At 54.2% G+C, this 27,539-nt stretch overlaps 6 protein-coding genes across 6 annotated transcripts; 1 reads left to right on the top strand and 5 right to left on the bottom strand.

Moving 5' to 3' along the window:
* Positions 1-129: 129 nt before the first annotated feature.
* Positions 130-5,433, bottom strand: VOLCADRAFT_104004 (uncharacterized protein). Its single transcript, XM_002948626.1, has 7 exons — positions 4,752-5,433; positions 4,043-4,408; positions 3,357-3,431; positions 2,748-2,936; positions 2,053-2,137; positions 1,721-1,830; positions 130-1,015 (listed from the first exon to the last, which is right to left on the bottom strand). The coding sequence occupies exons 1-7, from the start codon at positions 5,310-5,312 to the stop codon at positions 869-871; spliced, it is 1,533 nt and encodes a 510-aa protein (XP_002948672.1). The 5' UTR covers positions 5,313-5,433; the 3' UTR covers positions 130-868.
* Positions 5,434-5,546: 113 nt separating this feature from the next.
* Positions 5,547-8,413, bottom strand: VOLCADRAFT_104003 (uncharacterized protein). Its single transcript, XM_002948625.1, has 5 exons — positions 8,012-8,413; positions 6,956-7,276; positions 6,622-6,783; positions 6,222-6,335; positions 5,547-5,885 (listed from the first exon to the last, which is right to left on the bottom strand). Exons 1-5 carry the CDS (start codon positions 8,348-8,350, stop codon positions 5,754-5,756), a joined length of 1,068 nt encoding a protein of 355 aa, XP_002948671.1. The 5' UTR covers positions 8,351-8,413; the 3' UTR covers positions 5,547-5,753.
* Positions 8,414-8,728: 315 nt separating this feature from the next.
* On the bottom strand, positions 8,729-11,804 carry VOLCADRAFT_80312 (chlorophyll a/b-binding protein). The gene is made up of 6 exons (XM_002948624.1): positions 11,558-11,804; positions 11,187-11,399; positions 10,708-10,870; positions 10,411-10,492; positions 9,954-10,072; positions 8,729-9,783 (listed from the first exon to the last, which is right to left on the bottom strand). The coding sequence occupies exons 1-6, from the start codon at positions 11,691-11,693 to the stop codon at positions 9,732-9,734; spliced, it is 765 nt and encodes a 254-aa protein (XP_002948670.1). The 5' UTR covers positions 11,694-11,804; the 3' UTR covers positions 8,729-9,731.
* Positions 11,805-13,936: 2,132 nt separating this feature from the next.
* VOLCADRAFT_89017 (uncharacterized protein) lies at positions 13,937-17,930 on the bottom strand (the record flags this gene model as incomplete). The annotated part of the gene is made up of 5 exons (XM_002948623.1): positions 13,937-14,290; positions 14,706-15,005; positions 16,119-16,194; positions 16,536-16,690; positions 17,739-17,930. 5 exons carry the CDS (start codon positions 17,928-17,930, stop codon positions 13,937-13,939), a joined length of 1,077 nt encoding a protein of 358 aa, XP_002948669.1.
* Positions 17,931-18,139: 209 nt separating this feature from the next.
* VOLCADRAFT_89016 (uncharacterized protein) lies at positions 18,140-22,632 on the bottom strand (the record flags this gene model as incomplete). The annotated part of the gene is made up of 5 exons (XM_002948622.1): positions 18,140-18,199; positions 19,265-19,457; positions 21,248-21,534; positions 22,076-22,397; positions 22,568-22,632. 5 exons carry the CDS (start codon positions 22,630-22,632, stop codon positions 18,140-18,142), a joined length of 927 nt encoding a protein of 308 aa, XP_002948668.1.
* A 974-nt stretch (positions 22,633-23,606) lies between these two features.
* Positions 23,607-25,891, top strand: VOLCADRAFT_89015 (uncharacterized protein; the record flags this gene model as incomplete). The annotated part of the gene is made up of 4 exons (XM_002948742.1): positions 23,607-23,655; positions 23,803-23,835; positions 24,109-24,502; positions 25,774-25,891. The coding sequence occupies 4 exons, from the start codon at positions 23,607-23,609 to the stop codon at positions 25,889-25,891; spliced, it is 594 nt and encodes a 197-aa protein (XP_002948788.1).
* Between the last annotated feature and the right edge of the window lie 1,648 nt (positions 25,892-27,539).

Raw genomic sequence — 27,539 nt, 5'->3', positions numbered from 1 at the left:
TAAAAGTTGTAGAGTTTAAATGATCATTCTGTTTTTGAGGCGTTTATTGTCCTAGTGGACATGAGCGCACCGCGCGTACTTGCAGCCTTTGTGACTGTGGAGCGGTTGAAAACGAACAGCATGTTTTTGCTGAATGCCCCGCTTACAAGAGCATACGGGCTAAGTACGGGGACGCAGCATGGGCACCGTTATGACTGAGGCGCCACCCCTGGCATTGGCCAGGTACCTCTCGGACATCTGGGAGGCCAGGCACGTCGCGCTGAGGCGCTTCGCCCTGAAGCGAACGAGGGATGATGATGATGGCCTCCCGTGTACCCGCATCAATACCAACATAACGTTCATGGCTCCCCTGGCTTTTACGGACCACCCCCGTACATGCGTGTGGAACTTGTAACTTGTACATGGGATGCAGCCAAATGAATAGTGGTGCCACACATCTACTCCTGTTTCCATACCCGCATGCAACATATATGAAAAGGATTGTGTTCATATACAAATATATATGTACATGAGCACAATCCGTTTCCCTCTTGCACACTTGAAACATACGTCGCTTATTTTCTACCCCCACGTTAGAGCGCAGCATGGGAACCCGAGCGGCCAATCTCTGCCGGTGCCCTCCATACTCCCTTTTATGCAACCTGGAGTCCGACATACATACATTCATCACCGACACATTACCACAGCTCTCCACGGTCCGTGTATATGGGGCCCGGGTAATCGTATGGGGTGTCAGATGTGGCTCCCGGATGGAGCCGGACCGCAACGGACAGATTTACAAACAGACCAACTACACGCCAACAATGGCATCGAGGACCTACCTCTCAATTTTCGTCCTAACCCGCCCCTTCCTCACTGCACACAGACATCATGCACCCATGCCCTGCAATACCGCAGTCAGCAGGCGCTTCTTCTCAACCCGGAAAGCCACCGCCGCCACCGCCGCCGCTGCTGCCGTCCCGCCTTTCCGCCCGCCGGCGCTGGCGCCAGTGCTGCTAAGCAGCGCCAAGTCCTCCTGCGCATCAATATGGACAGATCATCTCTCCAAATCAATACCAGTAGCAGTTGCACCAGTTTGATAGCGTCCATGAGGCCATTTGGAACTGTTCTAGGATTGCAGCTGCAGCCGCCGTCGCCACGGTAGGCGGACGGCTGCTCTGCTGCCACCTCTGCTGCTCCCTTACGGGTACGCATGTTGGCGAAAGTGATGTCTGATCCTCTCCAACATGCACCGTATACACATGCTCTCACGCAAGTCCAAGCAAACCCTCGATCCCCTGTGGGCTGCTACGACCCGGCCATTGCTTCACTGTCAAACAGTAAAGCACACACATACACACGCATGCACTACATACATATATATTCCATACACGCACATCTCCACATGCCCCATGTGGCGGATCCATTCATCACGTACACGTACGCAAATACACACACACACAGAAGCAATGTTCCCTCCCCAACAAATCCTCAGGGATTGATCTAATCTAGTTTGTGGCTCTTAGTCTCTTGGGCCTCTATCTGGCTCGTATGGGCTGGCTCGTTACACCTCTCTGGGTAACTACGCAACCGAGGTGCAACACATATACACACATAAACACGAAGTACATATTCGTACACCCGTACTGCGTCATGACGTGTTATTGCGTTGTGTTCCTTCCACGCACACACACACACACACATACACGCGCGCGCACACACATGCACACAAGCCACGCACCTGCAGGCTGCTCCCCAGATGCCCCAGCTCCCTCCGCACCACCTCCGCCACCACCTCCGCCAGTTGGGCCTCCTGGTCGGGAGATCCGGACTTGGAGAAGGAGGAGACATCTAGATGCCGGTTATACCGGGGGGCAGGGGGCAGGGGGCAGCGCGTGGGGGCCAGCGGCGGTGAAGCCCGAGAGGAAAGGAGAGGATGCCGCCAACATGGGATTACATTACATCATTACTGAGGTTCCCAACACCACTCTTGGCACATTGGGCCATTTCACCGCGTCTCCACCAAATCCCTCGACCGACCCGCGGAGTGCCGTACATACACATCCACCTCACCTGCCCCAGCCTCCGAGTCAGCCGCTAGCAGGAAGCGAACTGCCTGCAGGGTTTCCGAGGGAAAGCCCGCGCGCTGGATAGCCACCTGTCGAGGAGTTCGGGAGAAACCGGTAAAAAAAGGAAACGACAACAACAACAACAACAACAACCACAACCGGAGTTAGAAGATGTTAAAAGAACCTCTTTAGTGACGGAGTGAGGGAGGGTCATCAGAACAGTTTGCAGTTACAGTGTCTGCGCAGGGGTGTGTGTGTGTGTGGGGGGGGGGTGGTCCGTCGAAGCCGGGGTGGCCACGGACCGTTCACGAAAGTCCATGTTACGGTGCCACGTAACTTCTCGCAGCAGGGACGAGGACCACACACACACAGTGAGCGTGAGAGGTGTGAGGGGCCACCGCAGAGGTAAAACGGAGCGACGAAAGAAAGCTGCAAACCCGGGGAGGGGCCTGCTGCCGAATGGGAGGGAAGCAGGCGTATATATGTATGTATGTATTAATTACATATATCTATGTATATATGTATATATGTATGCCTGCTTCCCTCCCATATATATGTATGTATATATATATGTACGTAAAGGTCAACGGTTGGAGGCATCTTAAGGAAGTTTGTAAGGGCCACAAAGGGTTGAACCCGAAGTAACGTTACTATGCACCTTGCGCAGCACCCACATGAACGTGAACACGCCTACCGCACCTGTTGGAGACTGTTTGCCAGAGGGCTCCCCTTGAGCGCGTCCAGTCGGGACTGACCCACGGACCGTACGGCAGTCAGCCAGCGCAGCATGTCCGTCATGACGTACACGTCCTGCGGGTTATTGGCTTCCGCGAAGCCGTAGTACTGCATCAGCGAGTCGTTGGATTGTGCGCCGTAAGAGATAAACACCTGCCGCAGGTGGGGGCACGGGGCGGGGCGGGTTGACGGGGCGGGATGACGCCGTCGTGGTCAGCGCCGAATGGAGCGCTTTTGGGTTATTGCGAATAGGACGCCTGGGGGGCGTAGGCGGCCAAGCGGCCAAGCCTCTTTCCTTCTTTCCACTTCTTCGCGGCATCATGCAGCCGGGGGGTTATCAGGGCACCTTTCCCTCCAAAGACACGGTTCCTTTCCTCCGTTTTTGGACAGATGTGGACCGCATCGAACGGTAGTAAGTCCTAAATCCCCAGAGCGTACGGCCTGTCCGTCGTACCTCATAAGAGGCCATAATTAGTAAGTCCCAGGCGGCTTTCCAGACGTTTTTCCGCTGTCCCACGCACCGATAAATCCCAAATTCTCACGCAATTCGGCTCCGCCCCCAGACACACCGACCTGCTCGCCCTTCTTGAACTCCCGGCTCGCCACCACACTGTAGCTGTCGCCAAAATAGTTGTACGCCACTTCGCTCTGACAGGCGGGAGCGTACGGCATCCAAAAATGTAAACGTTTTCCGCCCCGTTGTGTGCCCCATCTCAGCGGTATTGAGGCAACCCGGACACTCGTTCAAAAAAACGAGCGCAACGAGCTCGTTCCTTCGACACCACAGCGACATCGGTGCCGATAAAAAAGCCACACAAACCCGTGCGGGTGGGTTGAGGAGGCTATCCTGCAACACATTTCAGGTTTCTCTGGCTGCTATCCCCCCCTAGTGGGCCGTTATAACAGATGAGGAGGGAATATGGTCCGGCAAAGGGTCCATCCATCCATCTAAATCCATCCAAATCCATCCATCTAAATCCATCAACACAGACATAAGCCAATTTAAGCAGTGGGAGAAATGAAGCACAATACCTGGCCGGCCGGCCGGGCCTTGACGAGCCAGCGGGTGCATGTTAAGGGTAACGGTATTGGGGTGGTTGTGGTGGTGGTTGTAAGGTGGTTGGGTAGTTCGTTGCTGATGCGTTTTCCGGGGGCTGGTTTCCCCATCCCCTCCGCAGTCCAGTCCCCGTTCCCGTACACTACTGCACATGCCTTCGGGCATATCGCACGTAGCCACACATCATGTATGTACGACGTACCTGTACGGCGCTGCTATGGTTGAACAAGTCAATCAACGGGCAAATAGCGTATTGCTTGAGAGACCGTGACAAGATGAGCTCGTATAACACGTTGAATAAAAGTACAGCAATCGCCGCGCTGAGAGTCTTCTGCGGGTCTGCCAACCCCAGAACGGTATTGCCAGCCGCCAGCACGGCTACCAAACCCGCCGTACGCAGCCTGTCCTGAAGCGTGGACCCAATGTATGGCCCGCTGAATGTACGGCTCCGCACGCATGACATAGCCCAGAAGAAGTCCTCGCGGGACGGCGCCTGCACGCCCGCGGGTGTGCCTGAACGGACCAGGTCGCCGTACAGCTGCTGCCACTCGCGCTGCTGCTCCTTAACCTGCCGCGAGGGCGATTGGAGACTCTCAACATGATCCAACTCCCCTTCAGACGACGTACCGACGGAACCCAGAAACAAATTAGCATCATGCCGTCGCGTCATCTCTCCCACCGCTTTCAAATCAAAAACACACACACCTACACATACATACAGCCACCACGCGCTGACGGGTGCCCCAAACCCTCTCTGCTTGACGACGGACCCCAGTGAGTCTCGCCCCTTCTCTCGTCGCTGCTTCTGTCCTTCCCGCACCCTTCACCATCCCTCAAGCTTTACTGCGGGTTTGCGGCGGTCGTCTTCGGTAGCTTTTCAAACACCCGTTTTTCTAAGTACTTCCACGGACCTGGGCGATCAGGTACGGATACTGCAGGGCCGCAATCTGTCGCTCGTCCCACAGTACGGGGACGCCCGTATCTGACGGCAGCTGGGCTATCCAGGGCGCCAGCGGCGACTGGGAGCCTTGGCGTTTGTGCCAGAGCAGCATTGCCGCCATTTTAGCGAACCAGGGCGCGGATTTCCACCAGTCGTCTGTGACCATCCCGGGGCAGGAATTGCGCTGCTTGGGCGCGAGCACGACCGCGGACCGGCGAGGGACCTCCACCACGAGCGCGTCGTCGGGAATGTCTGAGGAAGCTGCTAAGCCGCGGACGCCTCCAAAGGTTGAAGGTCGGACTCCGGAGAAGCGGATGCTGGCCGGTCCGCGCGCCCAGCTCATAAACGCTTGCGTGCGAGTGTCATCCAAGAGGACAGCGGGCTGTTGCTGCTGTGGTTGCTGCTGCTGTGGAGCCGGCTCGGTGGGCACGACGTTTCCAGCGCGAGGCACATTTTGCAGACGGCGTGGCCCGGCGTATTGGACCAATGCTAAGGCCCCCCCTGGCGGGTGGCCCAATTGCTTTATGTGCATGTTAATCAAACTTGAAAGCTGGGACGGATGTGCTACGCAGACCTACAGAATCGTCTACCTTGCAAGTACCTTGCCAGCAGGCACGCTCAGGATTTAACAACCCATGTTAGATTCAATTCTTCCACACGTTTAGCTGTAAATAGACTCTGAACATCGCCCTGCGTTTCCAACCAAAAGCTACCAAAACTCCATGCTCCGAGACCAAGGATTTTTTCCTCAAGGTAGTCAATACCGTTGAGATTTTTTCATTACACTTGTAGGTCATCAAGAGGTTGAACGATGTGCAGATCAGGCTCAGCATTCTACGATATACAAGTAAAGCAGGACAGGAAACACCGATCGGCTCTCCGAACCCTGTCTATCCTTTCCTTGTAAGGCGCCAGTATCGAAGCCTTAGCTTACGCCCATCTGTGAGTTCGAGGTTATCGCACATCGCCGCATCTAGGTCTTCTTGCCCGGAATGAGGCCGCGCAGGAACTTCGCGGTCTTTGTCAAGGGGCTCGAGGCTGCGGCTGCGTTGATGAAAGCAAGTTCCAGGTCGCTGCTTGTCGGTCGCCGGGCCATTGCGCCGACCTGGAAAAAGGATGTCACACGGGCGGCAATCAAACGGGACCCACGCGGACACACGGCCAGCAGCGCACCAAAAAAGAGCAGCGGCGATACCAAACGGAATTAGAACGGCTGAAACCCAAAGCAATGTGAAAGTGCAAAAAAAACAAGACGGCTTTGCCTTCTGGCCACGCCCGTTAGCCTGCCCACGCCTGCAGCGCCAGCTGGTACTGAGTTTCCTTTCTAAAATCCAAACTCAAAATTCACATAGGTGCAAGCATAAGCATGTGGAGCACGACGCGGCTAGCCACACGTGCGCCAAGTCGGGGGTAATACACACATAACCTGCATATTACACACCTGGACGAACTGGTCCCGTTCCTTCAGCAGGATACGCCAGGGGGGGCTACCTTCCGCACCAGCTCTGGACTCCACCATACGCAATACGGCGCCCTCCTTCGGGCCCAGCAATCCCTGTGCAGCCGCAGAGGCCAAGGTAGTGAAGCAGTAGCAGGCATCACCATTTCAGCCCCTCCTCAGCTTAAACGCAAGTAGACATGCGGAATCACGCATCAAGGTTGCTTTGGATGCACCCTTGACGTTACGTTGCGCCACAAGCCATTAGCTCCCCTGATCAAATCCCTCCCACCCAAATCCCCCGCGCAATCCTCCTTATAATCCTCCTCCCCACTGCCGCAAGCTTCAGTTGCCGCTCCCAGCTCCCGCCACCCCTCATCGTGCCGCCCACCCTCTCCCTTACCTGGATAGCGCAAGGCAGGAAGCTGTACACCACAGCTATGGACTCCGCTACCCGCTGATACTCGGCGGGCAGCACCGCCCCTTGCTGGGACCACTGGGGGTTGAGCACCACTGCAGCTGGCCCGACCCACACGTCGTCCAAAAGCTGCTCCACCAGGGCCACCTGGGCGCCAAGGTAGACGCAGGTCGGAAAGGAAGAAGGCAGCCGACGAAGCAAGGGGGAACCAGGGAGAAGGGTTAAGGAAGAGGTAAACCGGGAACCCCAGGGTTTTAGGGGTTTGGCACACTGAGCCGGGCAGGGGAGGGGGGTTTAGGGTTTTAATTTGTCTTCTCACATCGCTGATCGAGGGCTCCACGACAAGCAGCAGGCCACCTAGCTGTGTCTGCCGACACGCCTGACGTAAACCCAACACCTGGGTCCCATCGCTGCTGCGGGCAACCTGTACGGCATCTTCGCGCGCGTGTACGAGCGTCCAATTGGCGGGCGCAACGGCTGCAGCGGCGGCGGCGCCGCTGCGCTGCTGGACGCGCGCGGCGGTGGCAGAGAGAACGAGGTTGGCGAGGTCCACTGCGGCTTGAGGGGACGTGTCAAGTACGGGGATCTCCACACCAAAGCGGTTCGCGGTGTTGCCGCCTTTGGACGCGTAGCTGAAGCCCTGCAACGCAATGCCGCAAACGCAGATACGCGGACGGGCGGGCAGGTGGGCGGTCGAAGGGGCGATGGGAGGGAAATGGGAGGTGGGACTTGGGCGCGTGGGTGGGCGGAAGACAACCTCGGGGTAGGACGGAGGGAGGAGAGAAAGGGTTGGCTTGGAACTGGGTGTGCAACTTCTAACCAATATGGCGAGGATGGCAACCCCGCAGTCAAGGGCAACCCTGCTAGATGTCGAGTGGGTAAGTAGTTACTTTATGCTGCAGGAGAGTCCAAAAGCCTCACGAACCGAGTCAGTGGGGAGGGGCGGTTGAGGGGAAGGGGACACGTCGATGGGTGGCTGACCCGCAGAGGCATGACTGTATGGCCGTTATGCGCTGACTCGTGCTCGTCGGTGCGTCAGTGCGTCAGTGCGTCAGCACAGCCCGGTATTCTATTCAGCAAACACTTGGATGGGTCTTGAAAGAGAAGTCCTAATCTTCCGAGATCCGGTTTCTGACGGCTGACGGGAGAGACCGGAGAAGCAGCGGCAGGCACCTCGAACAACAACCGCTCTTCAGCCGCGCAGTACGCGGATCGATTTTCCCGCCCTCATTGTGGTTGGGTTACAGATAGGGCCATCACTAGCACACATACCGTGCCCATGAGCCCCTGCGACCCTGGCACCAAGCTGGCCTACGGCAAGCAGCCTTGAGCCCGGCGAGCTCCTCCCTGCAGCATCCCAGGCTGGTCGGCCCACCTTCGAGGTCTTTGCGGTTTTGAGGCTGGCAAGGTGGGGTTGAAGTGCGGGCACAAGGCACTGGACAGCGGTCAGCACAGCCTCCTGCTGGCTACCCGGGATGTCAATGATGATAGGCTGTGTGGGAGGAGTGGAGGCAGATGCTCCTGAGGATGCCTTTACCACTCGTCTCTTGCTAGTTTTAGGAACGCTCCTGTCATAAAATGCTTGTACGTGTTGAATTGTGTGTACGGGGACTGGTATGAAACGGGTTCGGCATCGTCCCGAGGTCGGCCGCGTAGAGAGACGGATATGATCATGACTAAATGGATTGTAATGTAATCTGCATTGTTTTAACATGGCCGAATTGCGATCGTGGTTACAAGCTTTTAAAGCCTTGCAAATTACTTCCACAGTATTCTATCTAAAGGGAATGTATGGTAACAGGCGCAATTAGTCTTCAATTTCCTCAGAATATTGGACAGTAATTTGTTGATAGATAGGGGCCAGCAGACCAACTCACAATGTACGAGTTAACTGTAATCAGTAAGAGGAGATCAACCGGAAACGTAAGCTTCAGCCTTTAATCCGAAAGAATTTTTCAGCATCTTACATAGAAACGGTATATCTCCTTACTTATACTAGATGAGCGAATTATACTTGCGTATTGTTCGCCGTTGCAGATAGGTTACAGCGTGTACCCGTGCGTCCTTCTACTCTCCATAACGTGTTCGATGTGTCCGCTGCTGTTACAGTAGCAGCATTGAGGAGTATCGCTTTCACCGTTGTTTCGAGCTGTAAAACCGTTCCTAGACATGTTGGTGCTACGCAAGCTGCAAACCGCAAGCGCAAACTTCCCATGATTCCTATCTCACTTCCATGCATCTTCGGATCTACCGGATTTCTTCATCCAATGACAAGATTTTACACTAACGATTGAAAGGCATGTACACATACGAAGATTAAATTTGCGCATCGTCGGCCTCTTTGTTTTTCAGGCTCACCTTCGGCAAATATTCGATTACTCTCGAAACTTGAACAACCTCACCTGATTCGAGCCTAGCCAATCCGCTCAAAATTTAGCGACAACCACGAGTAAACAATGATATTCAAGGCATGCCTGCATTAGCTTGACCGCTTCCCTCTAGGAAAGGGAAGGAAAAAATGCTAATGCCCAGCACAAATCATTCCACTTCCGGTCAGCACACATCTGAACCGTCCGGCAAGGTTATTGCCGGATATTTGCAAGCTACCGCTCATCAAGCATACGTTGGTGCTGCAGCCTTGCGGAAACAATGGTCTAGTTGGCAACACCACAGATAAAAGATAATCAACCTTCAAACAGAAGACAAGCGCATATATACCATATCTTGTGGCTCCCAACAGTTTCGACTGCCCCTCGAAAGTATTCATAACGTACACATAGGTGCATTCAACACGGCTCAACCATACGACACAATCACTCATCTGCTATTATTACCAATTGCAATGCAAACGTGCGAATAGGAAAAAATCCCGTTCCAAAAAAAATGCGCATAATTGTTCTCTCATTCCTCTCATTCCCGCTATCCGTTGCAGGGCCCCCGCTGACCAACGGGCCCAGGGACTCGTGCCCCTGACCTGCACCTCTTCCGCATTCACCCGCCGCCCATACATGCTTGCTGGTTTCAACACCATTGCCTATCAGGCCAGCGTGATGACGGAACGCCGGTCACTGATCCTCGCGCGTCTAGTCAGTCGCTTAGAGGTTCGCCAGGTTGCTTGGCAGAGGGGTAACTGGCAGGCCAACATCCCTGTAACGGGGGAAAGAAAGAGGCAGCGCGAGTGGGTGCGTCAGACTACATTGTTATCGTACATTTGCCCCGATTCCCCCCGTGTAGCTAACCTTCCTTTCCTTTCTTTTCACCATCTAGCCATTCCGGCTTACCCGCCCTCCCCCCCGCTATGTCCCCATTTCACTCACCTCTCAATGTCATCCAGCTCCAAAATGGCTTCCTTCTCGAAGCGCAGGAACAGATGCTCGAAGATCTCCGTCTGCTCAACCAGCTCCTGAGCCACGAACGCCGCAATGGCGATCATAGCCTACAAACACACAAGTTGAACGGGGGCCAAAAAGACGTGAAATGGTGTTGGGGCCCTCGTGAACCTAGACCTGGCAGAATTTCATGCATTATGCGGCGGTGTACGGTCATCAGCAGTTCTCCGATTCCCTGCACACTCCCCTCACGGCATGACCGCACCAAGTACCCATGTGGACGCATGTAGTGCAGGACTCCGTACTTGGGAGCAACTGGAGCGGCATTCAGAGACCTAAACACCCGCTCTCAGCAGGCCTCGTCTGTTCACGTAACCCAACGGATCCCCCTCAGCGGAATAGCCCCCACCCACCCCACACACAAGAGCCCACTTCACTTCCTCACCAGACGTCCGTTGTTAAGCTCCTTCGTCTGCATAACCTTGAGCTCCTCGGGATCGGTGGGCTTGAGGCCAAGGGGGTCGAAGCTGCGAAGAAAACACGTCCCGAAATGGCGGGAAAGAGGTAGCATGCGTCAACCAGTTAAAAAGGGAGGAGCCCGAGGTGACAGAGCCACAGAATAACGCGAATAAGCTCAACAATTAAAAACACATATTTTTGCGCGAGGGAAAAGGTAAACAGTTCTCACGGCCCACTGATCCGTTCTGCTGCCGGGTATCACGCACGGGTATGACGGACTCACCCGAGGTCTCCTGGCTCGTAGTCGTCCTTGAGGCTGTTGAAGCCGGTGTTGGTGGGCGTGGCCCAGCCGATTGCCACCCGGTAGGACTCAGCAATACCGATGGCGATCAGCAGAGGCTCCCAGAAGCCCTGACCGATCTGAGAGAAGTGGTTGATGGCGGGGCCTACAGGGTACCGGAGTGAGAAGAACAATGCGGTATTAAGGGGTCCGATTGTCAGATACCACATGTAGCTGTACTGAGCGCGCTAGGAACGTCGATTTGACTAAGGAATCCCACAATGAAGCCCACCGCGGCAAGCATAGACACGCGGTGGGCTTCATTCTGGAGGAGCAACTGCAGGAATCGACGCACGTAATGTGAACAATTCGGCAAATATCGATAAGCTGAGGTTTAAGGAATGGGTGATGTAGCACAGTAGAATCACAAACATGTCTGATTTGCTAATGTACTGTGTAGCATGATGCCTGCGGTTTCTCACCTGACACCCTGCCATCCCAGTTGAAGAAGAGCGGAAAGTCCTGCAGTTGCTCTCCCACAATGAAGCCCACCGCGGCCAGCATAGACACGCGGCCATGGACGATCTCGCTCTCGCGCCAGCGACGAATGTCGCGGATGGACGCGGTCCGGGCAAAGCCGGCGGGATCGAACACGTTTGCGAAAGGTTCAGTAACGCCGGGAAGAGTCTTGAGATCTGTGGGATGTAGCAGGACAATTTGCGTTGCTGTTATTTGCAATCTGACATGCTTTCATCTACTAAAAGGCAGGCTGTTGAATTGGTTCATTTTGCAGTTATAATATTACATGCAGAAACCTTGATCATAAACACAATGTGGATTCCCACCAACTTACACTCAAGAGTGGTCAGCTCCCGCGGAGCTTGAACCTCAGACCTGCCAGAAAGCGTCTTGCCAGACCGCGCGACGACGGAACGGCGGATCTTGGCCGGCAAGCCAGCCTTCAGAGTGGTGGAGCTGATAACGCTCATCTTTCTTGAAAGGATAATTCGACACACTGAAAAGTGTACTTGGAATGTTCTTAATAACAAGATAGATCGAAGTGCTCTATGAATATATGTAAATGGAATCTTACTATTTATATGCGAATGTGTGTGCGGGGCGCTCGGCCACTCCGTACTTGCAGGATAGCCCAACACCACCAACACCACCGGCCTGACAACCTACAACCGACGAACCGCTCCAACGACAGCGGTTACGGACCATCCCACACCACATGTTTTGGGGTTCCCCGCCTACTATTGATTACCGCGTCAACACATGTACATCTCTAAGCTCTTTACGTAAGCATTATGATTACGACATGTGTCTCCAAATATCTAAAGATATGCTGCAATTGGAGTTGTTGAATTTCACATGTGCGAATTCCATTGGTGAATTTCCCGGAGCATCCAATCAGAATTCTTTCCCAATATATGTTGTTTGTAGTAGAAGGAGATCTGTGTGGGCAGAATGCGAGGGTACAAGATCATCTTGTTAGAATTTCTGGCCCCCTGCCTGTATTGCCGCCGGAACGTTGTATGCTACATGATACCAATGATCCGATATCAACAACGCAAATTGCACGCTTGAACATACGTATACCAAAGCGCGTCGCAGTGATGGTGTGTGTACGGCTGTAAGGGTGCTTGAATCGCGATGTTCGCGAGTCTTGAACTTTGATTCGAAGGTCGTCAAATCAAATAATATAAAGTGGGCATATAACATACAGATTATTAGCATTTTAAAACCTTTGCGTCCTTGGCAAATTAGTTGGCTAGGCCTAGCAACGTCTGGGAAGGCGCAGGAGCTCCTATCGCATGAAGGTCAGTAACCTTTTAACGTAGAGCACATAGCCAATGCACTTTTTGGTCGTCAAGGCTTCACAACGTTGCGAAAACGACATCCGGCTCCCACCGCCTTCTACACGCGCGTACCAACAATCTTGCATGTAAAGCTTAAGTCACATCATTTGCGGAATTATCTGAACAAAATTCGTAACCTTTCCTGTAACACATTGTGCGCGCGTCTTGCGATACAGCGTCTGTAGTGTACGCCTATATTCTTTTACATTGTTGCCTCGCTTACTTGTCTCGCCTTGGCCTTTCGCCTTTGGCTGCTTCTCATCCTCCTTTTTGTTGAATTTGTTCTGGATCTTCATTACGGTGGAACCGTCTGATGTGGGTGATTTTCTGAGTTGATTCCCGTTTAGGGTTTGCTTCCCCCTTCCTTGACTGCGCACCTTCCTCTCTGACAACCGTCCTCTCGGGGTGTAACACGCACCTACCCCGTTCACGATGGCGACACCCTCGGTGCGGCTTGCAAGGGTTGAGCTGTAAGTCGCGGTCGCACGACCTCGCCGCCAAAACTACAACCCCGACTTCCGGCAAGTGAACATGGATTCCTTTTCGATTCCGAGACAGATCAACACCCTCCCGGCTTCTCCCACGTTTCGCAAGTTATTAGGAGCCACGGAAGGAAGACGACACAACAACAGCACATCGCTTCGCCACAGCTCGCTTAGCAGCAACGGAACTACAAGTAAGGACGCGACTCTCCCTGCTTCGGAACAAGGCAACAAGCAGCAGCACGGACATCATCCAGCTGTTACTGCGTTGCGATAGGCAGCCTTGATATGCGTACGGATATACTGGCGCACAGCTCTTACCGTACAAGCTCGTTGAGCGCAAACTACAGCCTCAACGAGATGTCGGGGTATTGATGTACATGCATTAGTCGCCGCTCGCGCAGCAGTTGCTTCCGGCCTTTACGATCCAATTGGATACATTCAACATATGTATATGTTACCATCGGTTAGGCACCTCACCCCTCTTTACTCGAGGTCGCGACCGTATGATTTACCCGCTGTCTCCTACAGCTGGCAATACTTTGGTTCTAGCTCGAATCTCTCCGCGTGTTATCCTATCGGCATCTGATGACCGACAAGAGGCACTTCTGGACAATACACAGCAACCGCAGCGCGGTAGCCATGACAGGCTCTGTTGTTTTTGCGTTCCGATACAACTACCCGCGAGCCCTCTTCTGCCTCCAAGCATGCCAAAACAAGATTGCCATCAACTTAAGTGATGACGTGAAGCATGTGGGAAAATGCACGACATGACCAGCTAACGCCGCCACCGTCGCAACTGCTGTTGTCGCACCAGCTGCCGGCTATGCTGTTAAACACAACCACAGCTGCAGAGGACAGTAACCAGGTCGATTTCGACGCCGCTGCTCAGCTCTTTTCCGCGTGCACATAGTCCATGAACAAAAACAGCTGTGATGCGCTTTCCGCCGCCGCCGCCAGCCCGCCAGCCACCGCCCACAGCGCCGCCGAGCCCGCCAGCGCCGCCGCCGGCAGTGCCCAGGGTACGGCCGCTGGTGCAGCCGCCGCCGCCGCCGCCACCGCCAACACGGCGCCTAGAGCACCACCAGCGACACACATGCCCAACAGACATATCTTCTGTACGGCAGCGGCCGCCGCCACCATCTGCTGCAACTGCTGCAGGCGTTTGCTGCAGGAGGGGCAATGCCGGGTGTGCTGCTCGTAGCGACTGAGCAAATGGCGCCGGCGCTGGGGGTCTGGGGCCTGCAGGGGAGGTTGATGGTAGGGGGTGAGGCGGGGCGGGGCAAGCAGTGTGGAAGGCTGCGCGAATGGGGTAAAGGTCGGGTTTATGAAACGATGTATTGCTCGGAGGATGCAAGGAAGGTCTAACACGAACGAATGCACCCCCCGAGCCCAATTCCTGATCAAGGCACACCACCAGCCCCCCAAGAACAACCGTAAGTGCAAACAGCAAAGAATGCGACCTAAACGTCAAAGCATGGTGAGCAAGCACGAGTCGGTTTCTTGCGTTGAGGACGTTGAGGACGCTGGCACTGATGATGAAACATCCCCACATGCACATCATGCGCTTGCTTCTGTACCTTTTGCCTTCCGATCCATATCATCAGGAGTCTCAAGAAAGTGGTTCGCTCCCTTCTGTCTCCTCAGCTCAACTCACCTCCCCCGGCACCCGGTCCGCGGCATCCGCCAGCAGCTGCTGCTGTCGAGCCCGGAACGGGCCCCCACCCGCACGCTCCTCAATCCATCGCCGGCCCGCCTGTACGGCAGCGTCCGCCTGAGCTGGCATGTAGTACAGCCGTGACCACACTGTACTAGCGCTTCTGGCGGCGCCGCCGCCGTTGGCTGCTGCTGCAACGGCGTCCTTGGCGGTGACGGCGGCACTGCCAGCAGCACTCGGGACTGCGGCGGCGGGAGCGCTCATTGCAGCTTCTTCCTCGGCCTCGTGCACTAACTCGTCCTGAAAGTAACGTGTGTACGTCAAAAACACGTACGGCAGAAACAGCAAATGTAAGGTGCAATACGTACAGGCAGGATGTGTGAACACATACAACCTACGTAGCGCAAAACGTCTAGCGGTGCTTCAAAGTCCAAACCCCTAAATCTCCGTGTAAGAATAGACGAATAATTTGCCCTACGTAGGTACGCCTGATGCCAGGTAGATGTACTTCGGTGTCGTGTTGCGTATGCACGGACCTAGCTAGGTGGGTGCGCGACCTAAGAGCTGTAGGGGGACCACATGTGTGCCTTGTAGACCACACTTACCCTGGCCATGTCACAGCATCGGCTTTCCCACCCGCGCAATACAATACACACACGCCAGTCCCAGCCCACACCGGCAGCTGCACCCACTAGCATCCAGGAACTCCCTAGCCGCCTGCCCGTCATCAGGCTTGGCGTCTATCAGTTTGCATTGGGGGAAAAACGTCCCCGTCCCCTCCCCTTCCTTTTGTATGTGACCACCGTTCTTGTGGCCGCCTCGTACCCCCCTCTCCCTAGGCCTGACTACATGTACATCGTTCTTTGCAAAAGCGTAGCAGCTGGCAGCGGAAGCCAATAAGTTTTCCTGGGTTCGGCTTGCACAGCGGTTGTGTCGGTTGGGTATTGTACAGCAGTGTACAAGGCCGGTTGGCCTGCTATTTTCGTGCTGTCCTCCTCCTCCTCCTCCTCCTCCTCCGCAACAGCAGCAGCAGCAGTAGGTCGCTTGGCGAATGCTGTCAGATCTGTCACCGCCGTGTCGCAATGTGTTATAGTACGTTCGGTCCCCGGTGCGCTTCGCAGCATGTCTCCCACAACTCGACCCAATTCCCCCCCATACGAAGGCACGCATCTCCTCTAGTTTGCAGGTGGTAGTTCCCTTCCGGCTGTGTCCTCGCCCTGCGCAGGACGCAATGCGGGGCACCTAGACGCACCTAAGCGTGGGTGTTGGGGATTGGTCATTCACCCAGCCTGAATCCAATTTCGGACTCCAATCCGAATCCTAATCCAATCCTAACCTAAATTTCAAACCAAATCCAAACTTGCCCCTGCGCTCAGTGTCCGGTGCCCCCCCGGCCCCCCAAGCAACCCACACCTGAATGTGCAGGAAGCAGTTGTCGCCATCAAGTAGGTCATTTAAGGACAAATGGTGAAACACTACGGGGTCATACCTGCGGTTGTGGGTACATACATACATACGTACTTGTGTCAGCAAGGCAACGCAAGGTACTACAAGCGTGCACCTCAAGGTTATATATATACGCATACGTCAGCTAATCTACATTACAACGCGTGGAATGCATTGAAGGTAATGTTCTGTACTGTACATTACTGTACAGTCAAAACGAACCGGTGCAGCACATGTCATGTGGTCCACGCTCCACGGTCGGTAATAATTTAAGCACCTACGTTTTCCCCCACGGTTCAACCCCCTCCCATCCCCATCCTCCGCCCAAAACATGCTCAGGTAAATTATGATTACATAATTTGGGAAAACAGCGCGCTTGCTTACGCGCTATATAGGTGCATGACGGCCTTCTGCGGGTCACCCATCAGCAGCCTTTGCAGCGAAAGTTTGACCGGGGGCCATTCCGTCAAAGCCGTTATGAAGTAGCTGCGGTTGGGGCCCTCGGGAACCACGTAGACCTCCATGTGAAGCGGTATCTTCTAAAGTCAGTGGGTGGTAACAGGTTGGGTGGCGGAATGAGGGTGAAAGCAAAAACAGACCGGGGCTGGTGCAAAAATTACTTTTGACGCTCTTCACGAACCAAGCGTCAGGTAATGCAGCGTATGCGTCCACGTACGCTCCTGGATGTATCGTTGGGCACGCATGTAGGTGAGGGTGAAACTCTGTAACGACTTTTGGCTCCTCATGCACCCCCGCCTGGCATCCAGTCGGACCGCAGTGGCAGCCTAGATAGATGTGCGATGTGTGAAACAGGGGGGTATATCTTCACCCGTGGCCGCTACCTGGCGAAACCCTGCCTTCCCCGGTATTTCGGGGCACCCTCATCCAGTCACCCAAACCAACTTCTCAGTGGATCGCTCAGTCCCGCACCCACCACCAGCATCCAACGGAATCTGCCGGGTCGACAGCGGCCCAACTCCATTCCTGGTCGGCTCGCAGGTTAACTTTATCCCAGGTCCATAAACCCCTATAGGGGCGCAATACCTTCCACCATCGAAAAGGTTTTCAGCTATGATAGATCTCCATCCCGGGATCTCCCGGGGGTACTGGTCGCGCCTTACCAGCAGTGCCTAACCTATGCATGGTAGCTGTGACGTCTGCGTGCCTCAACTAATAAGTGTCAAAATCGTACTGTGCAGTGCGTCAGGATGGAACGGGAGGCTCCAACAGAAACACAATAAATGCAAACCATAAACCTAAGCTGATATGTGTTGATTGCAGATAGATGCAGGAAAACGCGATTCGTTCAATGATTTTTGTTTAAATACAGGGCGCGCCGTGCCTGTCCGCCACTTCCCATTCGGCCCCTCCAATCCCTAGCATTGCGACACCCCCCTAGAACGCGCGTGGAGTTGCCAAAAACTCCATGCACACGCACACGCACACGCACACGCACACGCACACGCACACGCACACGCACACACACACACACACACACACACACACACACACACACACACACACACACACACACACACACACACACACACACGGCCCCCCCAAACACACGCCCCCCCACACACACACCTGCGGCCCCAAGCGATAGGTGTACATTACTTGATGTGGCATGTGGACACTGATGGTGGCGTCTGGGGAGACGTTGCCCTGGAAGCCATACTCAAAATCCGGACCATCGGGACGAGCCCATTGGGGTGGTGGTGTGGGTGACTCAGCGCCGGCAGCGGCAGTGGTGACGTCCTGGGATGGCTTCATCGGCATGGCGCCACCTTTGTCCCTGCTTCCCGTTGTCGTACAAAGAGCCGATGCCACCAACCACGGCGGAGGAGGTGTCAGGCAACCCTAATTTTTCTAGTAACGCTGTGCTGTGCTGTGCCGTGCTGTGCCGTGTTGCTGGCAGTGGAAGTGATAACGCTTATTACTTGCTGCGAGTGTGTGTTGTAGGAACTTTCAGTGAGGGTGGGTAGCACTCAGCATGTGAGGCACGCGAGGTGCTTGAAAGCTTGGCGAGGTTGCGAAGGGATCGACGCCTGTGTGGTGCGAAGGGCGGCTCAAAAGGAATGTGCCATGTCAAGATGCGCCGACTACTACAGCTTGGGGTAGCTAGTCCCTGGAAAGGAAGGCTGGATGCAGATTCCAGTCATCTTGCTGCTTCATCAAGTGGTGCACTCGTGGATGTGTGTTATGACCCTAACATTCGTGAATGCGATATGGCCACCAACCAATGCATTTCGTGCGTAGATCACACGCCATACTCTTCGTGTTTAACTGTTTTATGCATGCGGCAACTCATGGTGGCACGATGTCTCCAATAATTTTTCACCGCTTACACCGGGATAGTAAGTAGGCTTGAAGAACACTGCCGCCACATTCCATACACACACGCATATGCACACACGCGTCTGACACGCGCCAGAGGAGTACCCATCAGATGGGAAGCAACCGGGAGTGCAAATGGCGAAGTATAAGCACTGGATGGGGCTGCCCTTTCCGGGAGCCGCAGCCGTCATGTGGCCAACACATGCTAAGGTTTTCATTCCTCGTTTAGCACATCGTAAGCTAATGCAGTTTCGTTTATGTTGCTGGGCTCTGGAGGCAAACAGATCACGAAGAGGCAAGTACCATGTCCCCAGGGGGCAGCGGTTTTGCCGCTGTCGTGGTACTAGTAGCCGATTCGAGGATGAAAAATAGGGGGGTCCTTGTGAAGCAGCTGCCCGCGTTTCCAAAGCACGTATGGTGTTGGATTGTAAGGTGCCCAAGTACGTTTGCGAGGAAGAGAATGTGGCCAGGCTGGAGAGGAAAGTGCAGTGGCATATTGGAATGTGAGATTAGCGTAAGCGAGTCACAGGGCGTTTTATTGCACGGGCGAATTTACGTGCAAATCTTTCACCGTAGCATCAGTCCTCAGTTCACTTCTTGGAACGAACATCAGCATAGGTCCAAGCCCTCTCGCTTGGAGGGATATGCAAACAAACATTCTGATAGGGGTAAACTCGCACGCTACCGAGCATTCAACCGAGCACATGCATGCTTAGTTGAATGGTGAGATGCGCCCCCCCCTTCATTTCGTGCTCGGCAAGCCTGCCACCGCGTACCGGATATGTTGGCGATGTTACAGAACGCTGCACCTTGGTTTCTGTGCTCATTGCGTACGTTGCTCGACCCTGCCGACCAAAACTACACGTGCCCAACTGAAGACATTCCCGGTGGTTGTGCAGCAGCTCTTGAGGCTGTTGCTGGCTGAAATCCATCCTGAGCTGTTGCAACACGGCTAACGCGGGCACGTCCCTATGCACAGCAAATAGCTGTTCCAAGCCAACAGCGGCGTCCATGTCACCGACAAGGCTCTAAACGTCTTATCTGTTCTTATGTTTAATTAAGTTTATGTATGTTATACTTTGCGCAACTTTGTAATTTGACTTTACTCTGAACAAGGTGCTGCATACAACTGCCTCTTCGCCAGCGCTTCATCTTCCGCGGCAGTTTCACGAGCCCAGAGTTGCAAGCTACGACGTTGGCTTTCGGTGCTTTTATTTACTGCAAAGCATCGACGCAATAGTCCAGCGTGCGGCTATGGCCAACATGCTCACCTGCGCAACGCGCTGGCGCACCTGGTCCTCATCCGCCAAGAAATTTTATATACATTTGTACAGGCGCATTTTGCGAATCGCACGCGCGCATCTGCGCGGCAAAATTCGCTCCTGACTTTTGGGACGAGATGTACGGATTCTCTATTCGCGAAGTACGACCGGACACATTTGTGCGAGAGGCTGCTTAAACACGTGTTATTGGAATGCCCAGCCTATAATGATATTCGTGCTGAAGAGGGATTCAATCATCAACAGAGCATGTTGGAGGCCATGAAATGGGAACCAGCACGTCTGGCGAGGATGTTGGAACGTATGTGGGCTCACCGAAACTCAGTTACCCCCTTTGGACGCTAGTCTGGGCTGAAGTGCGGTGTTTCCTTTTCTCCGTGGCTTTTAGGCGTTGTAGTATTGCCCTTGGGCCTTCGGCTCGTATGGGTAGTTTTACAGGTATGAGGTCACGCACCCCCAACCATGTAACACACACACATGCAGGCGTTCTGTCGGGTATCAGGTCGTTCAGACTACGAAATTTGCGATGGCAGCGGTTGGGCGGTTTTAGTAAAACAAGATATCTGGTTAACGAGGGTCAGGAATAACAGGCTCACTGCTACGGCATACCAGCCTGGTAAGTTCAAGTACTTCGACGCAATTTTTGTTTTCTCGTGTTGAGTAGGATATATGGTAATAGTTTTCCTTAAACGTTTCCTACATCTATTTCGGGCAGCCCTACACTGGCCCTTGGACCTCCGGCGCGTATGGGCCCGTTACACTTTCGGGCAGTAATTCAACTTAGCGTGTAAAATACACACGCACACACACATACCAGCATACATACACGCACAGTGATTTTTTTTTCATTTAGGGGGGGTCTCAATTTATTCCGACCTAAGTAACAAAGTTGCTAGCGTCGCCGTAATGTATTCCTTAAGAGTGGGGCGCTGGGGGGGGCTACGCCCCCCCCAGACCCCCCCCGATAAGTTACAACTCCCCGTCCCAAACGCCTTTATCAGGAAAAATTTCAGGCTTATCTTGCTGTTTTGGTGTTTGTTCGGCGTTCAAGTCGTTGCCTTTTGCGTGTTTGGCTATGTAAGGACCGGTCATACATTCTGCTATGCCGCGTTGACTCATGGGCTTGACCTTCTTACGGCCCCTCATATCTATTCTATGATCGATAATACTAAGTTCTGCACACTACGGAGCAATCTGGCAGCAATGGACGTTTTTGGCTGGAGGAATGAAAATGTACGGATCGGCCTCAATTTGTTCCTTATTTCCAAAGGCCAAAATGGCCTCTTTATTCCTTAAAAGGAATATATTACTTAAATAAAACACTGTACACGCACATACCAACATACATAAACACATATGCAGACGATTGTCCAGGGCCCTTCGCTTGTTCGCATTCCGTCACACAGATCTTGTACCCCGAGATCTTGTTCCACCACCCCCGGGATCCAAAACCCCACCCACCTATACCCATATACACACCTTTTCAGCTGCGGGGAATGCCCATGGTGGCTGTACGGTAGGTGTGAAGGATCCAGCACGTTCTCCATACAGATCTCGTAGCTGTACGGCACTTGTCGTACATACCATGCTAGTGGTAGGGGAGGCTTCTGTGACGACGCCGAAGGACGTGGCGATTCCATGCTGCTCGAGTATTCCTTGAATTGCTTGTCCCTGCGACGCAGGTCGTTGCTGACGACGAGTTCGGTAGCGGCCGCTGCAGCCTCCGCGTCAGGCGATGCGTCGGGCCACACCCACAACATGTTGAACTGTAGCGGAAGGATGTTGGTGTGTTGAGACATTTGTGTTTAGACATGCGTGTTGAGACATCTGTGTTTAGACATTTGTGTTTACACGTTAGGCAGGTAGGCAGGTATGCAGGTATGCAAGTAGGATGGACACATCAGTCGGTCGGTCAGTCGGTCATGTGGTAGCGATCAATGAGACTTGCGGAAAGGGGCATAAGTAACGGATTCCGAGGAGAAATGAGTGGCCGATGCCTTGGCGGAAGCTGCCACAGCTAAGGCGCGACCGTGGGCAACAGCAGCAAGGGCGGGCGCGGTACATAGGAAGCGGCACGTGCGAAGTATCAGACTTGATAGCTGTCTGTAAGTCATGCCCGCTGTGGTTCACTGATGAAGTAGCATCCGTACATCCTTACGGAATTTGCCATTTAAATTGTCCTGGCTAAGGCTGTGATGATTTGCAAGCCTAAGTGTGAACATGATGCCCCTATATCATGCCCACCACTTGATTGTGCCGAATGTGCTATAATCTCCCCAACACCCCCCCACACACAAACACGCTTACCTCGACTCGGGCGGGGTAGGCTGTGGCACAGGACCGCCTGCTGCTGCACGCCGCCGCCTCTGATGCCGCATCCACCGCCTGCGGAATTCGGCGACAGGCTCCGGAACCATCGAAGCGCCAGCCGTGGTACGCGCAGGACAGCGAGCCGTCCGGCTCCACTCGACCCTCCGACAGCGGCGCCAGGCGGTGCGGACAGCGGTCTCGGAACACGCGCCACCTGCCGCCCGCGTCCCTCCACACCACCATCGTGATGCCCAGCAGAGTGACGGGGTTGGGGCGGTCGGGCTTGAGGTAGTCCACGGGGATTAGCGGCCACCAGTGCCTGCGGGAGGGGGCCCGCACGTACAGCAGGCCGAGGGGAGAGGAGGGGTGAGGGGTTGCCGCTTGAGTGTGTTGGAAAAACCTACATGTGCCCTCGTGGAGGAGCTAATGCGAAAGGCGGATAGTTGACAGCCGTCCCATTCCATGAGGTAAAACCTTACCTGGCAGCACCTGGGCGTGCCTGCTCGGCTTGCTAGGTCAAGATTGTCGCGACTGGCATGGCGGCATAAACTCATCGTTGGGGGGACAATGCACGAGCGCAAGCGGCTCACGGCTGCAGCGTTTTCGTTCGGTAGACCAGGCGGCGTGTGTTGACCGGGAGTGAGTCCACGCCCTCTACCTCGGGCCGCACTACGGGCACGGGCACATTTCACTGCCTGCGCGATGCAACTATTAGCTGCGGGAAAGCGAGCCACGCTTGGCCGCGCCACAATGTGCCGACAGTAAAAAGGTTACCGTGTCTAAGCTCTGTATGAGCCTGTACAACACATTTACCGTCCCCTTTCTCATCGTTCGGGGCGCAAGTGCGGCCCCCAATGTGAGCCTCATCCATGCGAGCTTCGAAAGCGTTATGGCTAACCCTATGGTCGAGGAGCAGCGTGCATTCAAGTGATTTGTGGAAGGTGCGCGAAATCCCGCCATGCTCTGTCTCTGCCCTCTGCCGTGATAAGCTATCTCAGAGGCCAATGCAGCTTCATTGGGCTACCCAGGTTATTAGGTTTTGGAACTCCCTGGTGAAGAGCCCCGGCGTGACAATGTGCCACCGAGCGTTCGTTCGGGCCTAGGGCTAGAGGTCCAGGGTACCACTGATCGTTAGCCAGGAGAAGTCCTTGCTTCCCTGCCTTCCTGCCCGGTACGGGTGTGTTTGCCCCTGCGAGGGCCTCCAGGGCTTACAAAGATTTGGTTGCTCATTACGCTGCCGTTAAGCTACCCCTCGGTGATATTCCCCACGCGGCTCGAAGCGAGGTGGACGTGTGCCGGCACCCCGGAGTCGACCCGCGGGGGGGCTTCCCCACCGGAGTCACCGGATGGGTTGTGAAGGCGCATGCCGGTGTCTGGACTGGATGAGGGCATCCCCATAGTAAGGGAGCGCGGCTGGGGTGGCTCGCCACCACCGGGGCTGTGCCGCCTAGGCCATTGCACCAGGTGCTCACGCGTTTCATATTTAGGTCGTTGGGAGCTGGAAGTTAACTAAGCGCGTAATGGCCGCATGTGTGCTGCGGGCACCTGCAGGCCTTGTGACTGCGGAGTAGTCGAGGGTGAGCTGCATGTCTATTCCCTGAATGCCCTGGGCCGTCGAGTCAAAAACGAGGGGGACATTGGCATCCGCGGGCGCGAAACGTGTATATAACAGTTATGGCTGAAGCTCCCCCTCCTTTTAGCTGTGGCTAGTTTTCTTTCTGGAGGTCTGGGAGACCACAAGGACACATCGCGCTCAGGTGCGCCGAGACCAGGCGAGCGGGAGAGGATGTCAACGTCCCCACTCGCCGCCGCCAGGATAGCTGTCGACCCCCGCCTTTTACAGACGCCACCCCGCATTGTGCGGAACTTAAAACTGTGTAACTTAAGTAGCGAAACGACGGAGGCGGGCCGTGTATAGTTCTTTACCAAGGAAACGCACGCTTTCGTTGTCGCACAAGCCTCGTGGCCGTGTAACCCGCCGCACCTGGTCCACACGAAGTCGGGTTTTGGTTGGTTTACTCCGGGTGCAGGTGCGGGTTTGGCGGCCCCAGGAGCCGTCAAAGAGCTGGAAGTGGACGACGACAACGGCGCCGTCGCCGCTGCGGCGGCGGCCGCCACTGCCCCTGGCGACCTCTCCTCCAGAGAAGGCGTGCTGCCGCTACTGCGGGTGGGAGATCCAGAGCTGCCGCTGACTGTCAGTGCTACAGGTCTGATGAGCAGGTGGCGCGGCCGGGATCCTGATGGCGGCCTTGACGACGGTGGTGGTGGTGATGGTGGTTGTGGTCGGCGACAGAGGGCCCTCAGCATCAAGGGCTGGGCGGAGAGGCGGCTCCTGAAGATCCCCCTCAGCAGGGAGGAACCGCAGCGACCAATCGGGCGAGCAGTTGCGTTGTTTTGGAACATGGATGCAAAAATATATACATGGTAAGGGCAGGTAAGGGCAGGTAAGGACAAAACAAGTCGCTTGCGCGCAGAGGAGCGGAAAAAGACGGTGTTGGCCGTTGTAACTGTCGCAACCAACACAGTTTGAATGTGCCGAAATCCCCGCCGGATCGGAGCTGTGTGTGCATGAAGTGCAAGACCAATCCGCGGACCAAGTTCTCGATGGCTCCGACGCCCCGAAAGGCAGATAGGATGTTGCGACGCTTCGGCAAGGATAGACAGCTTAGACAGATGGTTGGGACTTTAGGATTCAATGCAAGTGCAATTCACCTGTTTGTTCCTTCCATATTACCCAAGCGCGGATTGCGCATGCTGTGGTTTCCATAAAACCCGATAGACATCGCGGTAAAGATACCTATCACCGGCGCTGTTACAGCTCGGATTTTGCAAGAAGGTTTCTACAAATCTGCGCAAAAGGATTCGCAGCGTGGGAAGAAGCAGCAATATGCGAAGACATGAGAGGTTGCACCTGTAAATGAGCTACTGCGCCGATATACCCACGCCTGTCCAACGTATATTATGGCAAATGGCATCGAATATTGTAGCATGATTACGCCTTCCGAGGATACCGGTGAATTTGTCATGTCAATGGATCCAAGACCGTTGATGTAGACGAATCCAAAGACAGTGTCGGAACTTGGCAATTGGCGTAAGTTATGACGGCGTTTCCATCATTCCATCAATTTCCTCCGCATCGCTGTCCTACGCGGCTTTAGTGAGCGGGTGGGCCATGACGGCGTCCTGCAACTGGCTGGCTTTAAGAAAACAGCCGTCGCAAATCCCTATCTGTCCCAATTCGTCGATTCCCGGTTATTCCGCTTTCCTACATTGTTGCGTTCCGTCAACCTTTGAAATTTCCGCAACCTTCTTCTCACGGCAGGATAGTTGCACAGTAATGACGGTAAGCGCATACTGGCGCTAGTTTGCATACTAGTTTGCCAGGCTCGCGCGGCTTATTGTCATAGCTGCAGCAACAAAAATACTAATAATCAGTCGTTGGCAATTCATGGTGATGGTGAGTTTATTGGTATCCTCGTTACGGTATAGTTGAATTAGTAGTGCTCGACAGACGTTGGCAACCTGTTTGTTCTTCAACCACTGAGTAAGAATTGTAGATCTAGGAAAGAAGTTTTTTTGCTTCCCAGATGAGACATCCCTGCAAAGATATACATAAGGATCCTTTAAAATCCCTGGCCAAAGCGTCCCTGCCTCCAATAGCCGCCAGCTCGCTCTGCGCGCCCACACCCCAACAGGCTTGCTGTTTCCAATCAGCAGCGCCGACCATTTGGGGATATGTCACTGGCGGTGGACTGGCGGTCGAGTAGATCGCGCAAGCGGCAGCAAGACTGTTGCCAGTTTTGGACACGATGAAGGCAGACAATTAGACATCGCAGTGTACATATCGCGATAATATTGCATTACAGCACGGATGACACGAATTCACCGCGATTTGCCTCTCTTGCAGAAGGTTTTAAACACGCGGCCACACCAGCATGCTTTCTTCCTTAGGGTCTTCCTCCAATCTCTCGGTAGATCACACGAAGGTTCAGGAAACCTTCATCAAGATCCAAGACAGACGCCACAGCAAATGATAATGATAATGCGCCAGGGTGCGTCTTGGGGTGCTGCTGTAAGTACTGCCGTACGATGTGCATGCAAAGTACGACAGTGTCATACACAAGTTATGGTACCTAGCAATTACTGAGGGGATGAAGAACAATGCTCTAACACACATGCAAATAACTCTTGTATGACTATTTAAGTATGAGAACATTGCACAGCATTGACCTTATTTTACGATTGCGATGGATTAACGCACAATTGAAAACGGATAACAAAAACCGTAATCATGCCGGTGTGTCTCCGTGTATAATAAAGCTACAGCAATTGCCATACATTACGATACAACCTATCGTACCGTGCCCACCTCTTCTCTAAAGGGAACCTCCGGCAGTGCCAACCGCACACCGTGACAATTAACGACACGCTAATGCACACCGAGACACACATAGACCGGTAGGCTCAGCCGGAATATGGTCAAACAGGAAATCACATCCCGCATCTATGTATGATAACCACGCTAGGCGACAGTAGCGTGTTCCACAAGGGGCGTGATGACCCAACCTTGTGCCCTAAAGAGCTCCCCTTTTTCCAGAAGACACTTAGGCCTCTTCCGTTCCAACAATCAATCCACCCAGACTGACTGCTCGACCTCGCCCCTATTTACGGAATTTGCAAAACAATGTCATGCCACCGGCACGTAAACCACTAGACCTGCATAGCAGCCTTCGCCATTGCTGCCCTCCTGGCTTCGTGTAATTGCTAGCTGCCGGCGGCCTCACCCACACTACCCTCAGAGTTAGAAGCAGCAGCGTAAGCAATGATCGTTAATTCTACGAGATGCCAGTAATGCCGTACACCATATTCCAAGGCTATATGATGCCTTGGTTGGGAAACCTCTAAGAAACAAACGTAGGCGTGAAGGCGCACAGCAGTGCGACCTCATCCTTGTTGGGCTTGAATGCGTCCTTACCCCAACAAGTAAAACACACACACACACACGCACACATAACACAGCAGCGGAGCTATGGAAACACTACTACTCAAATTTCTAAAGCGGTCCCGCTATTGCCAACATCTTTAAACATTTTCCTCTGGATCACGATGTATTCAAATTTAATTTAGTCGTTGGGCAGCGGCGACGGGTGGCGTAGCGCTTTAGGAGAGGAGGCGGCGGCTGCTGAACCTGTGGCGGCCGGAATTGGGAGGTGGCGGCGTTTGCTTGTTTGTCAACGGCGGCGGGGCCCGAGTGTCCGGGGATGGAGGCCTGGGAGAAGGCTGTGCTGTCTGGTTGGCGGGTGACGGCGGCAATGGAGAAGGCGGAAGGGACTGCTTCACAGGCGATGGCGGCAAGGAGGCGTTCAGTACTGTCTGGTTGGATGGTGACGGCGGCAATGGAGAAGGCGGAAGGGACTGCTTCACAGGCGACGGCGGCAAGGAGGCGTTCAGTACTGTCTGG

Source organism: Volvox carteri (genome assembly GCF_000143455.1).
Source record: "Volvox carteri f. nagariensis unplaced genomic scaffold VOLCAscaffold_11, whole genome shotgun sequence".
In the NCBI taxonomy this organism is placed as follows: Eukaryota; Viridiplantae; Chlorophyta; class Chlorophyceae; order Chlamydomonadales; family Volvocaceae; genus Volvox; species Volvox carteri.
The sequence above is the reverse complement of the archived record's forward strand: the minus strand, read 5'-3'. Positions and strand labels throughout refer to the sequence as shown.

Bases quoted from the DNA above. Each gene is read 5' to 3' on its own strand.
- VOLCADRAFT_104004 (XM_002948626.1), bottom strand. From the start codon at position 5,312: ATGCACATAAAGCAATTGGGCCACCCGCCAGGGGGGGCCTTAGCATTG. The intron at 2,138-2,747 runs GTGCGGTAGGCG...ACTCCTCGACAG, and splicing joins TGGCAAACAGTCTCCAACAG to GTGGCTATCCAGCGCGCGGG. The intron at 1,831-2,052 runs GTGAGGTGGATG...ACCGGCATCTAG, and splicing joins TGACTCGGAGGCTGGGGCAG to ATGTCTCCTCCTTCTCCAAG.
- VOLCADRAFT_104003 (XM_002948625.1), bottom strand. From the start codon at position 8,350: ATGTTAAAACAATGCAGATTACATTACAATCCATTTAGTCATGATCAT. The intron at 6,784-6,955 runs GTGAGAAGACAA...CTTGGCGCCCAG, and splicing joins TGGAGCCCTCGATCAGCGAT to GTGGCCCTGGTGGAGCAGCT. The intron at 6,336-6,621 runs GTAAGGGAGAGG...GCGGCTGCACAG, and splicing joins TCCTGCCTTGCGCTATCCAG to GGATTGCTGGGCCCGAAGGA.
- VOLCADRAFT_80312 (XM_002948624.1), bottom strand. From the start codon at position 11,693: ATGAGCGTTATCAGCTCCACCACTCTGAAGGCTGGCTTGCCGGCCAAG. The intron at 11,400-11,557 runs GTAAGTTGGTGG...TACATCCCACAG, and splicing joins GGAGCTGACCACTCTTGAGT to ATCTCAAGACTCTTCCCGGC. The intron at 10,493-10,707 runs GTGAGTCCGTCA...TTTTCTTCGCAG, and splicing joins TACGAGCCAGGAGACCTCGG to CTTCGACCCCCTTGGCCTCA.